Source organism: Schistocerca gregaria, chromosome 6 (assembly GCF_023897955.1).
Source record: "Schistocerca gregaria isolate iqSchGreg1 chromosome 6, iqSchGreg1.2, whole genome shotgun sequence".
In the NCBI taxonomy this organism is placed as follows: Eukaryota; Metazoa; Arthropoda; class Insecta; order Orthoptera; family Acrididae; genus Schistocerca; species Schistocerca gregaria.
The window spans coordinates 430874434-430891692 of NC_064925.1; the positions used below are offsets into that span (position 1 = coordinate 430874434).

The window sequence follows — 17259 nt, forward strand, 5'->3', positions numbered from 1 at the left end:
GCATAATTTGGTAAACCCTGCCTCCCAGAATACTGGAAATTAGCAAAAAGATCATGTTCGATAATGTTCCTGGGTGCATTGTGTGTTTTCATCTCTCTCCATATGAGTGTACGTAATGTACACAGGAACATCGTCGAACATGATCGTTTTGCTGGTCCAGGTGTGAAGAGGCACAATGTTTCACGGGCGTACTGAATCATAAACTTTTGAGCATACTACACTCACCTCAACATTTTCGGGGCACTGTTCTCCATCCCCAAGTCCATCTTACGGGTGATATATTCGTCTCTGACTTAATTTTTATGGATGACAATGCGGACTGCATCGAAGTGAGTAGGTGAAGGAACATTAGGAACGAGAGAATATTCGACTAACGGTCTTCCGTTATCCGTGGCAATCACACGCCCTTTTTAGAACAATGTTCCGCCCTTTGTAGTGCCCAGCAGACCATCATAATTCGTGGTGACACCAGTGTTGTCTCTGAATAAACGCGTCATTTCTGTCTGTCTCTCAGCATATTTCTTTCAGTTACTTTCTACTGTACTGACTGTAGCAGTTCTGTACTGTAGCAGTTCTTCTTAAGTATGGTCAAAGTATCGTCGAGCTATATTACTTGGCAGTTACACGCCATGAAAAAGGTCTCGTCTAGTCACACAGGTGGTAGCACGCAGGGTTGTGCACATGTGACAGATGCAAACAGGCCCAATTTTGTGTTTAAGGGGCGCCATCATTCTGAAGCCAAAATTGTAAGTGATACCATTGATTTCTTCACATATGGCGTCTGTAGCCGTACTACATTTTTTGCCAATGTTAGTGAATCCATCTGCACACACACTATTACTTTGAGAGATATGTTACCACTTTACAAGAATATGTATCTGTACAAAAAATAAAAGCTGCAATTTGAAATGAATACAAAACAAGAAACGTTCTATAGTAATGCACTGGATATTTTATATTCTGCATATAAATCCCTAAACCCACTGATCAACAGACAGAAAAATATTGTGCTACAAACCTTATACGGAGATTGGTTAGATTTTCTCAACTGTTCACAAACTGATAAACTGTTATAAGCGTAGTGAAATAATTCAAACAGATATGAACAAATAAAGCCAACGCCATTGCCGCAGTAGTATCACCGGTTCCCGTCACCTCACAGGAGTTCATACCTCTCGGGCTGGGCGAGCACTTGGATGGGTGACCATCCGGTCTGCCAAGCGCTGTTGGAAAGCGGGGTGCGCTCAGCCGTTTTGAGGCAAACTGAGAAGCTTCTTGATTGAGAAGTAGCGGCTCCAGGCTCGTAAACTGATATACGGCGGTATGCTGTCCACATGTCCCTCCATATCCGGATCCACAGACGGCTTCGGGTTGAGGATGACACGGCAGCCGGTCGGTACCGTTGGGCCTTCATGCGCTGTGCGGGCGGAAGATAGCTTTAGTTTTATGAAGAAATAAACCGTAAATTACAATCTACTCAAAGATTAAACTGTAGCTGTTTGAAAGGCCAATCAGTATTCCAGGTGAGTACTGGCATGGTTTACTATATTGTTGTAGTGGCCTTCAATCCTAAGACTGGGTTGATGCAACTCTCCATGCTACTCTATCCTGTGCAAGCCTCTTCATCTCCGAATAATTACTGCAACCTACATCCTTCTGAATCTGCTTACTGTATTCATCTCTTGGCCTCCCTCTACGATTTTTACCCTCCACGCTTCTACAGAAACGCTTTCCTTGCCATAGCCAGTCTACATTTTATATCCTCTCTACTACGACCATCATCAGTTATTATGCTCCTCAAATAGCAAAACTCATTTCCTAATCTACCCTCACCATCACCTGATTTAATTCGACTACATTCCATATCCTCATTTTGCTTTTGATGATGTACTTCTTATATCCTCCTTTTAAGACACTACCCATTCAGCTCAACTGCTCTTCCAGGTCCTTTGCTGTCTCTGACAGAATTACAATGTCGTCGGCAAACCTCAACGTTTTTATTTCTTCTCCATGGATTTCAATTCCTACTCCGATTTTTTCTTTTGTTTACTTTACTGCTTCCTAGATATAAAGAATGAATAACATCGGGGTAGGCTACAACCCTGTCTCACTCCCTTTCCAACCACCCTGTTTCCCTTTCATGCCCCTCGCCTCTTATAACTGTTATTTGGTTTCTGTACAAATTGTAAATAGCCTTTCGCTCCCTGCAAATTACACCTGCCACCTTCAGAATTGAAAGAGAGCATTCTAGTCAACATTGTCAAAACCGTTTTCTAAGTATACAAATGCTCGAAACGTAGGTTTGAGTTTCCTTAACCTATCTTTTAAGATAAATCGTTGAGTCAGTACTGCCTCGAGTGTTCCAACATTTCTACAGAATCCAAACTGATCTTCCTCGAGGTCTGCTTCACCATTTTTTCCATTCGTTTGTAAAGAATTCGTGTTAGTATTTTGCAGCCATGCCTCATTAAACTGATAGTTCGGTACTTTTCGCATCTGTCAACACCTGCTTTCTTTAGGATTGGAATTATTATATTCTTCTTCAAGTCTGAAGGTATTTCGCCTGTCTCATACGTCTTGCTCACCAGATAGAGTTTTGTCATGGATGACTCTCACACGGCTATCAGTAGTTGTAATGGAATGTTGTCTACCTCCGGAGCCTTGTTTCGACTTAGGTCTTTCAGTGCTCTGTCAAATTCTTCACGTAGTATCATATCTCCCATTCCATCTCTATCAACGTCCTCTTCCATTTCCATAATGTTGCCCTCAAGCACATCGCCCTTGTATAGACTCTCTATGTATTCCTTCTACCTTTCTGCTTTCCCTTCTTTGCTTAGGTCTGGTTTTCCATCTGAGCTCTTGACATTCGTATAGGTGGTTCTCTTTTCTCCAAAGGTAGGCAGTATCTATCTTACCCCTAGTGATATCTGCTTCTACATCCTTAAATTTGTCCTCTAGCCATCTCCGCTAAGCCACTTCCTGACGATTTCATTTTTGAGACGTTTAGTGTTCCTTTTCGCCTGCTTCATTCACTGCATTTTTATATTTTCTTCTTCCACTGATTAAATTCATTATCTCTTCTGTTGTCCAAGGATTTTCATAAACCCTCGTCTTTTTGCCTACTTGATCGTCCGCTGCCTTCACTACTTCGTCTCTCAAAGCTACCCATTCTTCTTCTACTGAATTTCTTTTCCCTATTCTTGTCAACGATGCTCTCTCTGAAACTCCCTACAACCTCTGGTTCTTTCAGTTTATTCAGGTCCCATCTCCTTAAATCCCTGCGTTTTTGCTGTTTCTTCAGTTTTAATCTAGAGTTCATAACCAACAGATTGTGGTCAGATTCCACATCTGCTCCTGGAAATGTCTTACAATTTAAAAACTGGTGTCTAAATACATGTATCACCATTATATAATCAATTTGAAGCCTTAACGTCTCGTCAGGCCTCTTTCACGTATACAACCTTCTTTCATAATTCTTAAACCAAACGTTAGCTGTGGTTAAGTTATGCTCCGTGCAAAATTCTACCAGGCGGCTTCCTCTTTCATTCCTTACCCCCAGTCCATATTCACCTACTAGTTCTCCCTCTCTTCCTATCGAATTCCGGTTCCCCATCACAATTAAATTTTCGGGTCCCCTAACTATCTCCATAATTTCTTTTATCGCATCATATCTTTCTTCAATCTCTTCATCTGCGGAGCTAGTCGGCATATAAACTTGTACTACTCTGGTAGGTGTGGGCTTCGTGTCTATCTTGGCTAAAGTTATGCGTTCACTATGCTCTTTGTAGTAGCATATATCCACCTTCCTATTTTTTATTCGATATTAAACCAATCCTGCATTTTCGTTATTTGATTTTGTATTCATAACGCTGTATCCACCTGACCAAAAGTCTTGTTCCTCCTGCCTCCGAATTTCACTAATTCTCACTATATTTAGCTTTAACATATCCATTTCTTTTTTAATTTTTCTAACCTACCTGCCCGATTAAGGGTCTGACCTTCCACACTCAGATCCGTAGAACGACAGTTTTGTTTCTCCCGATAACGACGTCCTCCTGAGTAGTCCCAGCTTGGAGATCCGAATGGGGGATATTTTACCTCCGGAATATTTTACCCAAGACCACGTCATCATCGTTTAGCCATATAGTAAAGCTGCACGCTCTCGGGAAAAATTACGGCTGTAGTTTCCCCTTGCTTTCAGCCGTTCGCAGTACCAGCACAGCACGGCCGTTTTGATTAGTGTTACAAGGCCAGATCAGTCAATCGTCCAGACAGTTGTCCCTGCAACTACTGAAAAGGCTGCTGCCCCTCTTCAGGAACCACACGTTTCTCCGGCCTCTCGACACCTGCGGTACGGCTCTGAGGCACCCATGCCTCCTTACCAACGTCAGGGCAATGGGCCATGAGGGAGGAGGGTGGGGGGTGGGGGCGGAAGTGCTATGTTATAAGGAAAAAATTACAGGTAAATGTGATGTGCAGGAAAAGGGGTGAGGGGAATAACTGTACTACTTACAACAAGCATATTATCTTGGTGAGAAAAATATTATCTGGTATTTTAGCACGGAAGAATATTGGAACTGTGTTTGATCATTAAGGATTAAATCAGGATTCTGTGGTTGTTGCTTATGGGCAGCCATAATTTAAAATAATGTTAGTTTTGCCGGCCGGAGTGGCCGTGCAGTTCTAGGCGCTACAGTCTGGAGCCGAGCGACCGCTACGGTCGCAGGTTCGAATCCTGCCTCGGGCTTGGATGTGTGTGATTTCCTTATGTTTAATTAGTTCTAAGTTCTAGGTGACTGATGACCTCAGAAGTTAAGTCATATAGTGCTCAGAGCCATGTGAACCATTGTTAGTTTTCTGCGTTTATTTGCTCGTTTTGTCTCAACATCCGATTTTTACAACAAATACTGGAAACATCTGCCCTCAACATCGCTAGAATATTGACATCATCGAAGAAATTACAGCAGCAGCTTAGTCGGACAAACCGCACTGCTAGAGACAGCCAAAGATATTCGTTTACCGGACAAAACTCTGCGTGCTAGCCGCCGATTGACTATCATTTTGCGGTAGACGCATTAAGGTATATTTTCGAAGAATGATAATATGGAAAATCCAGAAGTCCCCTACTCGCTCTGATCCTGCTATTGTTTTTTTGCACCTTTTATAATGCTAATCCGCGAACAGCCTCATGTATCTTCTGACATTTTCTATTAGGCCAGTGAGTGAGAACACCACAAAAAACAGTTTTAGAGTGCCAGTTTACGATAATTTTTTTTTACCTCAGCTTCTTTTGTGTATACGGTAATTGTGGACGCCAAGCGCAGCTTGCGAGAAAGCAGATGTGCGGGAAACGAGGAAGTCCATGTGATTCAGAGGCTTTGCCGGTAGCATGGGCGGGTGCGGGCAGGGAATTTGATCCGGTGTACAGGTTCCGCATCTCTGTGCGGAGAGGTGCGGCTCGGCGCGGCGCAGAGCACGGCGTCGGCGTCGTATTGATCGCGCGTGGCCGCGGGGCTCGCCGGCATTACGGCAACTTGCCACTCGCCACTCGCCCGCCTCGCTAAACGGCGGCAGGCTTTTAACCGGGACAGCCGCGTCGCGGGCACGCTCCCCACACAACACTCGCGCGGTCGCTTTCGTGGCCTGCCCAGTTCTCTACCGCGTCCGGATCGCAGTTTGTAAACTGCCGCGTTGCACGTGCCTCGCGCATAGCTGCCCCTCTGCCCCTGTGCGTTAGGTGACCAATATGGCAAATGTGTTACACGGGGCTGCAGAGGTGTCAGGGGAACGATCGTGATCCACGCTGCTCTGTGGCGCGCCGGCGACACGCCTACCATTGCTCTTCTCATTCTGCACAGACGCCGCACAATGCCACACAAGATCGGCTTCACCGTCATTTATGCCACCGGTGAGTTTTCTATACATATGTCCTTTTTAATTCGTAAAAATGCACGCGATTTTATCATCAGTACGGAGGAGAAGATCAGCTAAAAAAAGAGATTGCTTTTTCGAGAAATCATTATAAGCACAAACGCATAAGCAATAATAGTTAATAAAGTTACTGATATGTAATAAATTAGTGAATGTCCTGGATTCCACTGTCTGGAGAGTTTTTACAATTATTATTTATTACTGAAAATTAAATCTGCGAAAGTCTGCTGTTAATTGTAAAAAGGACAGCTGATCGCCAAGAAGGTATGTCACGATTATTTATTTACGACTAGTTTCGATAATACAGCAAGATCCGGGTTATTCAAGAGTGGATTATTCAATTTTGTGGAACTTCCTGGCATAATTCGGCGATTTTTGGCAAAACCGAAAACGAAGCCTGAAGTATTCATTTGTAGTTATAGGGGATATTTTCGTCCAGGCTACACTGTTATACAAGGTGTTCCACAATACATGTTACTTATAGGTGTTGTTGAGGGGACTTAGTAGATTAAGTTTTACAAAAGGACCCCGTACCGGAAATGTCATACAAGGATGCTACAGAGAGTCTAAGTTATAGGTGCCGGTGCCTGTAAATGTGTGTGTATACAAGGTGATTCCATCACAATGTTACAAACTCTCCAGGATGATGGAAATGGATAAATGTACAAATTTCAAGTTAAGTGTGCCTGTGCTGCAAACGAAGGAGTCGAAAGTTATAAGTGAAAACCGCCGTGATACCTGTGTCAGTGGAATGCTTGTGCTGGTACTATTATTGTTAAGACTGCAGGGCAGACAACTTCCAGAAGGCGGTAGTGGTAGTAAGAACCAAACAAGAAAAAATTATATACTAAGCTGAAAAATGCACAACTAAAAGAGGAGCTGCGTTTCACAGTAGCGAAGATGAACAAGCACTCATAGCTCCTCTGGTGCGTATTTCAGAGCTCACGTTTATTGGATATTTTTTCCTTGTTTTGGTTCGTACTGACACCTCTGAAAGTTGTCTACCACGCTAAAATATTTGCAAAAACAGTACCAGAACATGTATTCCTCTGTCAGTGGTATCAGAACGGTTTCGCTTACAACTTTCGACTCGTTCGTTTCCGGTTCAGGGACCCTTCCATCAAACTGACACATTTTTCCTTCTCCATGATCCTAGAAAGTTTTTACCATCATCATTGAATCACCCTGTATATACATACAGGCGCCGCCACCTTTAACTCTGACGCTCTGTAACGACGTTGAGTGACGTTTCCGTACATAGGATCCTACGTAAAACCTGATCTACTAAGTCCTCTCTACTACCTCTAGAAGTTTGTAACATGGATTGTGAAACACCTTGTGCTCATGTTTTATTGGCGGAAAACGATGTGGGAACCAATCGCACCGTCAGACTTTTCTGAAATATGTCTCTGTTATTTCGCTTCTTGTCTCCAGGTAAACGTGGTGGCTCTGACCTTGTAAAGCGTCCTCGACCGATTTTCTATCTACATCCATCTACATGAAATACATCACTACCTGCAATTCACACTTAAGCGCCTCGCAGAGGGTTCATCGAACCACTGTCACTCGGTTTTTCGACCTTTTCACTCTCAAGCAGCTCGCGGGAAAAACGAACGCTTAAACCTATCTGTGCGATCTCTGGGTTCTCTTATTTTATTACGATGATCATTTCTCCGTACGTAGGTGGGGGTCAACTAAATATTTTCCCATTCAGAGGAGATTGCTTGGTTCCTTCCCTAGAAGCTAAATGTTAGTAATTTTTAGCCCATTCTTTCAGGTAAGTACTGCGTTTCCAATACAGTGCGCTTTCAAATGTGACATGTGGCTTGTTTTGTAAATAAATAGCAGTTCGAGGTAATGTTTATTTTGGATTGTCCGTGTTTTTCGGTTATCCATGCACTCTTGGGGCCACACTGACCAAGATAATCGGGAGATGCCTTTTTTATCATCTTCTGGTTGGCGTGGTGAAGTCATAGCGGCTTCCTAGAGTGAGACATCATATACGGTGGTCGTTAAGTACTGTACGAAGATATTGTAAACATACTTATATAACTGGTATACTCTAAGAATACTAAGTTCGCTTGCTTCAAATTATTGTCAGAATATGCAGATTATACAGGCATATTTCCGTACTGAACTTTGTACAGTGTTTAATGCGTCTCGGTATTGAAATTAGTCGTGAATAAATCAAATATTACAACCTTTTGGCGCTCATCGCTTCCTTTTTAGAAGTGGTTTTTTGGTAATTGTGGACCACGACCTACGCAATGCTTACCACAGTTGATTATTCAGATTTTTCGGAAAGAGCAGTTCGTCTTCAGACAGTACTCATTTTATTTCACTTATTTTACATTGTATTGACCATAAACTACCGGAAGCTTCCAGCTCTGGAAAACGTCGCATGGAGTGATGGCGGGCAACAGTAAGAGCAAGTATTGCGAAACAATGGATTGTTTTATTCCAGATCTTATGACAAGCGACAACAACTGTTTGCGCTTATTTTAACATGAAGAATAGTTTTGCATGTTAGCTGTGTTAAAAAACATTTGTCGTTCTTGAATGATATACCTGGAAATTCTTCACACTGCACAGAATTATAAGCAAAAGCGGATATTTTTTATCATTCTAATTTGGAAAGACAATCGGTGCAGAGCAGTACGCCTCAGAGCTTCTAATAGTTCTTCCTTAATGCTTGAGACTTGTAGTAAATTTCGTATAATTTATTGCAAAGCCAGAAACTGAATTGCAATTTGCAGAAAACATCGAAAAGTTACAAAGGAAAATTGAAGAATACAGCTCATCGGTTGTCTTACAATATCGCATTTTACTTGCCATAGTAGCTGTAGAAGGGAAGGTCCATTTTGAACTATATGCTCCGGACGTTTATTGCGATGGCTACCTGATGAAAGCACAAACTTCTCATTCAGAAGCCATACACGTTTCCAACGTAAGTTACATGCAAAAGAATTTCTCGCCTTAAAATGAGCGCTGTGCACCTTTAGTGCATGTTACCATAACTGCAGCCGCTAGTTTATGTTACGAGAGCTGGAACAAAACAATGCGTTGTTTTCCAATATCTGTCCTTACTGTTGCACGCCACTTGTTGTCGACACGTTTAACGAAATAGGAAATTTGCTGGTTTTTTTCTGTTGCCAGAATGTAATCGTCCTCATGTGAAATGTGTAATCTTCTCTGAAGATGAACTTGAATGAATTTTTCTTTTCAAAATACCCGAAAAAATAATCATGTTTAGTATGTCTTGTGCAGGTGGTGCTGCACAACATCCAACAATTTCAGATGGGACTCGGGGGCTAGTTATGGCACTCTGAAGCATGAAACACAGTGCAAAGCTTTTGTGAACATACTTGCATCATTTGCTTCGATACGAAAGCACAGAATTGCGCGCCATTCTCCGTTACATACTTTATACGTACTGCTATTATACTGTGTCTACTCTACTGTTATTCACTACAGAACAGGGGTTTCCAAACCTTCCCTCTGACGGAGCAGTTTGGGAGTCCTGGTACTTTGAGGGAACACTTTGTTTACTTTGAAGATTAATAAACTACTAAAAAATGGGAAGAACTTGTTTTATTCAGTGATTACTTCAATTTTAAATAACAACTATAACACATAAATAATAACCAAATATTAAAAATAATAATTATTATCGTCAAATGTCGGAAAAAACGCTATGTTATTAATAGTTTGGCTGCCGAACACCAGCGTTTCGCGAAACACAGTTTGGGAAAACCTGTTGTACATGTAGAGTTTTATATCTAGTGTATAAAATAGAAAAAAACGTCAGAGAAGAACTACCTTGTAATGTCAGAGAAACTGTAACATACCACTGTTGTTAGTCGTATAGAATATAAAACCTTAGAGCCACCCACCAAGAACCACGACTGGACCGATTTTTTATCTTCGTTTTGACCATCCAGGTTCAGGTGAAAATTTCGGTTATTCTTCTTTCTTCGTACTTTTCTTTTTCTCCTGTACTGCTTAATTTTCTACCCATGTTTCTTTTCCTTTTTTCAGTCCATGTTATTCCCGATTTCCCATTTTCTGCCTTGAAAGCTTTATAAATTTAGATTTTCGTTCTTAAAAAGATTTTTGTTGTTATTTCCTTTTCTTTGATGTTATTCCTTTACTTAATTTCTTACTTTGTAATCAATGCTGTTGTGGATTTCGTTTCCTAGAAATGCAAGAAGATTTATTTCGCAAGCACGTTCTCATTCATTTTGTAGAGGTGTCCAAAGAAATCTTTGATTTTCCATTACTTCATTTATCTTCTCAGTTTTTTATTTCTGCCTCGTAAATGTCAGGTGACGTAAACAGTAGCCCTGGTAATATCAGATGTTTGCACCGCTGCGTTCTCTCTCTCTCTCTCTCTCTTCTCTCTCTCGTCGACCTTTCCCTGGCCATGCGACTCAGAAACGCAATCATCCGCACGTACGCGCGCGCCCGCTTCACACACGCACACAGACACATACACACACACACTCATTAACGCGAGGCCAATGTATACATCCACAACTGCATACGTAAACAGGGCTTGCCTGCAGCGCAACTAGAAATCAATGCGTAGAGGGTAATCCGAGTGCTGTTATTCTTTTTTCTACACTCAATCTGTCACCTTAAATAATTTTTCAATGCATATCTGCATGTTGTTAGGAATGATGTGCTATGGAGAAAAACAGGACATACAGTGAGACACAACCCGGGCTCATGTTGCACATACAAATCCGTTTCTTTCGGATTTCTGGTATAAAATTATCAGCAGACATTTCTGAGTGTTCGGACCTCTCAGTCTCTGATGTTTACTTGTGGAGAACATTGTATAGCTCTCTATTAACGTAGCTCCCATGCGAAACTGATTTGTCATTTTCCTTTAGTTGGTAGTTAGCAACGCATAACTGTAAAATAATGTTTCTTTTCTTTTGTTTCCTAAAGGGTAAACTAAATAGAGTTTTACAATTTGGAGCTCTATCATTCTTATCAAATATTATCAATAAAACAGTTGAATGGATTATCCAATAGCAATATATCAATTTTCTAATGTCATCTTCCCACATTTCTTTACGTCGTTTTCTGGGACTTTCGTTAGTTCTTGGATCCAGAAAGAGCTGCACAGTTGGAAAGAAAATCGCAACACCAAGGAGTTGTGCATCATAAACGAACACTGTTAGGCGTGTTTCTACATGTCAGAGATGATGTCTATTCAGATTTCGCACCAGTTGCATAAAAATGGCGCTAGTAACATCACTATGAGGATGCAAATCAGGTTTGCTTTAAATAGACGCTCTAAAGATCGAGGGCGTTAGTAACCTTTGAGGCGGGACGTGACGAATGCCTTTAAGGCGACAAAGACGCCATTATCAGCACATTACTGTGTTTTAACGAGGTCGTGTAATAGGGCTACGAGAGACGCGATGTTGCTTCTGCGATACTGCAGGAAGACTTGGCAGGAATGTAGCCACTGTATGTGATTGCTGGCAGCGGCGGTCACGGGAATGTACTATTGCAAGAAGACCGGGTTCCGGACGACCGAAGGCTGCTAACGAGAGGGAAAACCCTCGTGTTCGACGAATGGCTCTGGCGCGTCATAATGCATTTGCAACAGAAATTTCAGAAGCCGTTAGCACCACAGTGACAAAAATAACTGTTACTTATCGGTTACTTCAAGGACACCTCCCAGCCAGACGTCCTGTAGAATGCATTCCACTGACCCAAAGTTCACGCCATTTGCGACTTCAGTGGTGCCAAGTGAGAGCTCACTGGAGGGCAGTTTGGAGGTCTGTGGCATATTCTGATGAACGATGTTTATGCCTCGGTGCCCTTGACGGCCGTGTGTAGGTTAGAAGGAGGCCAGCTGGCAGTCTGCAGCGCTCCTGTCTGTGTGCTACACACATCAGACCTACAACTGGAGTTATGACTGGGGTGCGATTTCGCATGAAAGCAGGAGCGCTCTCGTGGCTATCCCAGGCACCGAGACTCTAAAACTGTACGTCAGTTTGGTGATTCGACCTGTTGTGCTGTCATTCGTGAACAACATTCCGGGGGGTGGTTTCCAGCAGGATAACGCTCGCCCACATACCGCTGTTGTCACCCAACATCTCTACAGAGTGTCAACATGTTGCCTTGGCCTACTCCATCACTGGAGCATCCAATCTAGCATACACGGGATATCATCTGGCGACAGCTTCTAATTCATCCTCAAACTGCATTAACCGTCTCCTTATTGACCGATCATTTGCCACAGGCATGTAACTCCATCCCACAAACTGACATCCGGCACTTGAATACACCAGCATTTCACATTTGCAATGACGTATGTCGTGCTTACATTAACCAGTGATCTTGCAGTGTTAATCACTTACATATGTTACCAAGACATATGTATTCCCAAAATTTCATTGCTCTACATTAATTATTTTTTGCTGTTGCGATTTTTTTCCATCAGTGTGCTTTGATCCACTTGCCATGTATTCGTCTTCCTACAATCTCGCTCACATCCATTTCATTTTCATTGCTTTCATAATTACGTCTTTCACTCCTGTTTGGTCTCTAATCCATTCCTTTATTTTGTATCCTTGCTTGTGACAAGACAAGATAGAAAGTCTTTATAGAGGTCAGTGACCATGATGAAATATTTATACAAAATTAACCGCTTTATTTATCCACGTTGATCTTGCGTTTCGTCAGACTGCCATCATCGGACCTGTCGTAAGGAAAATAATGGAATAAACACAGTATATATTTTTTCACCCTTTACCAGAAAGAAAAGATGCGTACCAACAGACGACGGAAAATTACAGTGAAAGCAGCAGAAAATATACGCACCAAATTACAATGTAAAACAATTACAGTACATCACGTCAAATTTTAGTTGAAAGCAGTTTTCACTTGAGAGCTTGCAGTCACCAGTATGCACTTACAAACGATACTTTTAAGTACTGTTTGGCATAAACTGTACTGGTTTTCCACTGTGTTTTGGTATATATATTTTCTATGTGCGTTCTCTGTATTGTTTCCTTACCTACGCTAAACTGAAAAGGAATCTGGTTCCCACGGAAAGCGTACACTCTGTTAAAACAGGAACGTTATCTTGCGTTAGAATCCATTCTGGGAAAAAAGAAAAAAAAAGAAAACGAAGTCCACTCCCGGACCTATCTATGTTCACCCATTATGTTTGTATCCAATTAAATCCAACTCTATTTACATCATCTCGTTTTCAAATACAAAATGTGGTAATTTTGTATGTTGAATACTTTGAACGCACATTTGCCTTGGTCTTATAGATGAGTGTTGCTGTTTCACTGTGTCTGTTTTAACACACTGGTTCAGTTTGATCAGTTCGCGATGAAAGTGAAAGAGAATTCCCTGCAACAATTTTGATACTGTTACCTGTTTTCAGTAAAACCTACAGGACAGGAAAAATACATAATATCCATCTGTTGACCGATACAGGCTAAGACGCCCATAGGTAACGTATAGAGCTTGCAGTCTGTTATTAACTGTCTAACAAACATGTTTCTAAATCAGTTATAAACGTCTGTGTGTTAAATAACGTGTTTAGGGGAAGAATAAAGACATTGTGCTCCAGCAATGTGCACTGTGATTTATTTCGCCTCGAGAGGTGTTGCAGAAATGGTGGCAGTTCATAGAATAATCTCGATGTAGGTGACGCTTTCGTGTGAGTCTGTTGGTTCTAGTTCGAATTTCTGCTGACACTGGAGACAGAAGTCTCGGTTAATTACGACTAAACAAGAGACAAACAGGTTCTTGTACGCGACATGGTGTGTCTTGTGAGTACCGGTCGTAAAGTCAGGACTGCCAGTGATATTATATGACGTGTATGCCTGAGATATTATTATTGATTTACGGTGAGAAAAATGGTATATACAGAGAAAGTGATTAGCATAGTACAACACGCAGTTCCTCGTGTTCTGTTACAGTTTTAGATTACCGCCGCGTGAACCTTTTCTACCAAGTCGCGTTTATGCAAATGCGTTTCATTTCTGAACACGATACCTATTGACTTTTTACTTTATAAACTTATACAACTGACTAAAGTAGACTTATGATCTTCCAGCTGAAATCTAACAAGGATTGGCTTTAAACTGGGAGAGCATCTAAGTACTAACATAAATACCGAAACGGCAATACTTTCTCGGACAATATTATCTCATTTATGTGTTGTTCATACTTAGCAATCCAGAAAAGAAAAAAAGTGATTGGGTTTTAATTTATTCCCTGAAAACACACAGCATGTTCTAGTAACATTTTTCCAGGTATCTTTGAACTCTTTCGTCATCTGTGAAACTTTACCCACCGAGAGAAATAGCTGAAGCAGCTGGCTGATAATCCACGGCTACAAGCCCACATTAATAAAAATCTATGAAAAGACATTTCACTTGTACTTAAGTAACCATTATAAGCTCTGGAGGCCACCTTTATTTTATTTTTTACTTTGTGACGTTTGGTGATGGCTAGGGTCACTGGAGGCAGTGCAGAAGTTGCTGCATTGAACATTTGTGTTTGTAAATACTAATTGGATTTAGTGATACGTTTCGATAGGGTAGGGGTGATTGGCTTTTCGTCGCTAAATAATGGTGGACTACTTTGCATGTTAAGCCATTTGAATAAATGGAATTAAACATGTTCCTCAATTACGTCATCAACGTTTCGGAGTCTTTCAGATAGATCCTGATTTTCCAGAGGGATATGTTATCTCTTTGAATTTCCTCTGCTGTTTGTAGCAGAGACTTGTATGGATATCTCATTTGTTATTCTGCCTGATGCTTTCATATCTTTAGATGTCACAACTGGCATAGTTTTTGCCTTTACTTCTTTGCTCTCCTTCTGCTTGATTCACACAGGGCATCCTATCTAACTCTGGCATCTGCAAGAACTTTGCTGATTTTGGTATGACAAAAATTGATTCAGAGAGAGTGTGCTCCATCCGTTTATGGTACGGAAAATAACTCAAATGATATATGCTAAAAAATATATTGTTGCTGTTAGCAAGTCTGTTATTGAAACAAAAATCACAACCCTCGCATTATGAAGAACGGACGTGAGATTCACATTTTCCGAGAACGCCGGCCGGAGTGGCCGTGCGGTTCTAGGCGCTACAGTCTGGAGCCGAGCGACCGCTCCGGTCGCAGGTTCGAATCCTGCCTCGGGCATGGATGCTTGTGATGTCCTTAGGTTTAATTAGTTCTAAGTTCTAGGTGACTGATGACCTCAGAAGTTAAGTCGCATAGTGCTCAGAGCCATTTTTTCCGAGAACAGTGATGCACTACAATCAAAGAAGAGGCTTCACAGAGGAGAACAAGCAAGAAACCAGATGGAATGACGAACAACAAGTGCTATCCAAAGTTTGAAACATGTCCCGGGCATGACGATGATGTTTACAATGATTTTGCAGTGACTCGCCTGGATTCATGTCTTTGCGGTTCTCTTGCCCAGTTAGACTGAGCTTACTACAGAAAGAGTTTCATTTAGTTGGATGTGTGATAAGTTATAACCAGTACTGTGCATTTTGAGTTGTTGCTCAAACGGGAGAGGTCGATGTGTGTATTTCGTCAGTAACGGAAACATAGCTCCAGAACTCCAGAAGGTATATGGATTTAGAGATGGAAGACGTTTTAGCACCTTACATTGTCAATTTCCATTCTGAGAGTGTGATACTAGCAATGCGGACGATCCTGACTGCTAGACTGGGAGAAATGCAAGTGTTGTCGACGATGTAGTAGACAGGAATGCTAAATAACAATTTCAGTAAGACGTAGATTCCTAAAATACTGTATATGTTCAATGCTAGACTCCTGGTAGAGAAATCAGATTTAAACTTCAAGAATAATTTTTTGGTCAACTTTCAATAACACAAGACGTCGCTTAAAGAAAACAAACTGCTTGACTTTCTGTTTAACGAGAGAAAATATTAATGTAACAGTGAATATACCAAACACCAAAGGTTTTGACTAATACCTGAAGGGGATGAACACACTATGATGTTATCAAGAAAATTCCTTATGTGGTGCCCTTTTAATGCTGTCATCGGATTGCAACAGACAACGCCTAGTAACTACATGGGCCCTAATCGTCAGCTGCATTTCAGTACAATTTTCCATTGTTACAACCTCTCGATACACCACAGCATCATCTGCAAAAAGCCTCAGTGAACTTCCGATGTCATCCACCAGGTCATTTATGTATATTGTGAATAGCAACGGTCCTATGACACTCCCCTGCGGCACACCTGAAATCATTCTTACTTCGGAAGACTTCTCTCCATTGAGAATGACATGGTGCGTTCTGTTATCTAGGAACTCCTCAATCCAATCACACAATTGGTCTGATAGTCCATATGCTCTTACCTTGTTCATTAAACGACTGTGGGGAACTGTATCGAAAGCCTTGCGGAAGTCAAGAAACACGGCATCTACCTATGAACGCGTGTCTATGGCCCTCTGAGTCTCGTGGACGAATAGCGCGAGCTGGGTTTCACACGACCGTCTTTTTCGTAACCCATGCTGATTCCTACAGAGTAGATCTCTAGTCTCCAGAAAAGACATTATACTCGAACATAATACGTGTTCCAAAATTCTACAACTGATCGACGTTAGAGATATAGGTCTGTAGTTCTGCACATTTGTTCGACGTCCCTTCTTGAAAACGGGGATGACCTGTGCCCTTTTCCAATACTTTGGAACGCTTCGCTCTTCTAGAGACCTACGGTACACCGCTGCAAGAAGGGGGGCAAGTTCCTTCGCGTACTCTGTGTAAAATAGAACTGGTATCCCATCAGGTCCAGCTCCCTTTCCTGTTTTGAGCGATTTTAATTGTATTTTAAAAGCTGAGAAATCTAACTCCAGGTTGTCAGTATGTCTACCAGTCCGTATACACATTAAGAAGAACTTCATTTATTACTAAAAAACAGCAGCATACATAATCATGGGACAGGATCCAGACTTAATTTACATTTACAGAGAAAAAAAGAAAACAACAAAATGCATCATTTTTGTATCAGGGAATAAGATTGTACAATATATTGCCCAAGGAGATTAAAGACAACAAAGAATCCATATATTTAAAATGTCCAATCAAGCAAACTTCTCAAATAATACATTCTATACAGTTAGGGATTATTTAGATAAATCAAAGTAGAATAAAGAACACAAAACACCACTTTCTACCAGGGAATAAAACTATTCGATAAACTACCCAAGGAGATAGTAATAAATCACATAAAGAATCCAGGTATTTGAAACGTCCGTTGAAACCAATGACTAAACAGGCAGGGATACGATATACCACCCC

The 17259-nt window shown here is 41.4% G+C and overlaps 1 protein-coding gene across 2 annotated transcripts in view; it reads left to right on the forward strand.

Moving 5' to 3' along the window:
• Window positions 1-5559: 5559 nt before the first annotated feature.
• LOC126278026 (centrosomal protein of 104 kDa) overlaps window positions 5560-17259 on the forward strand; it is a 400804-nt gene continuing 389104 nt past the window's right edge. For both annotated transcript variants that reach the window (XM_049977752.1, XM_049977754.1), the window contains exon 1: window positions 5560-5908. In XM_049977752.1, coding sequence (XP_049833709.1) covers window positions 5869-5908 — 40 coding nt within the window. In that variant the 5' untranslated portion in view covers window positions 5560-5868. The remainder of the gene's footprint in view (window positions 5909-17259) is intronic.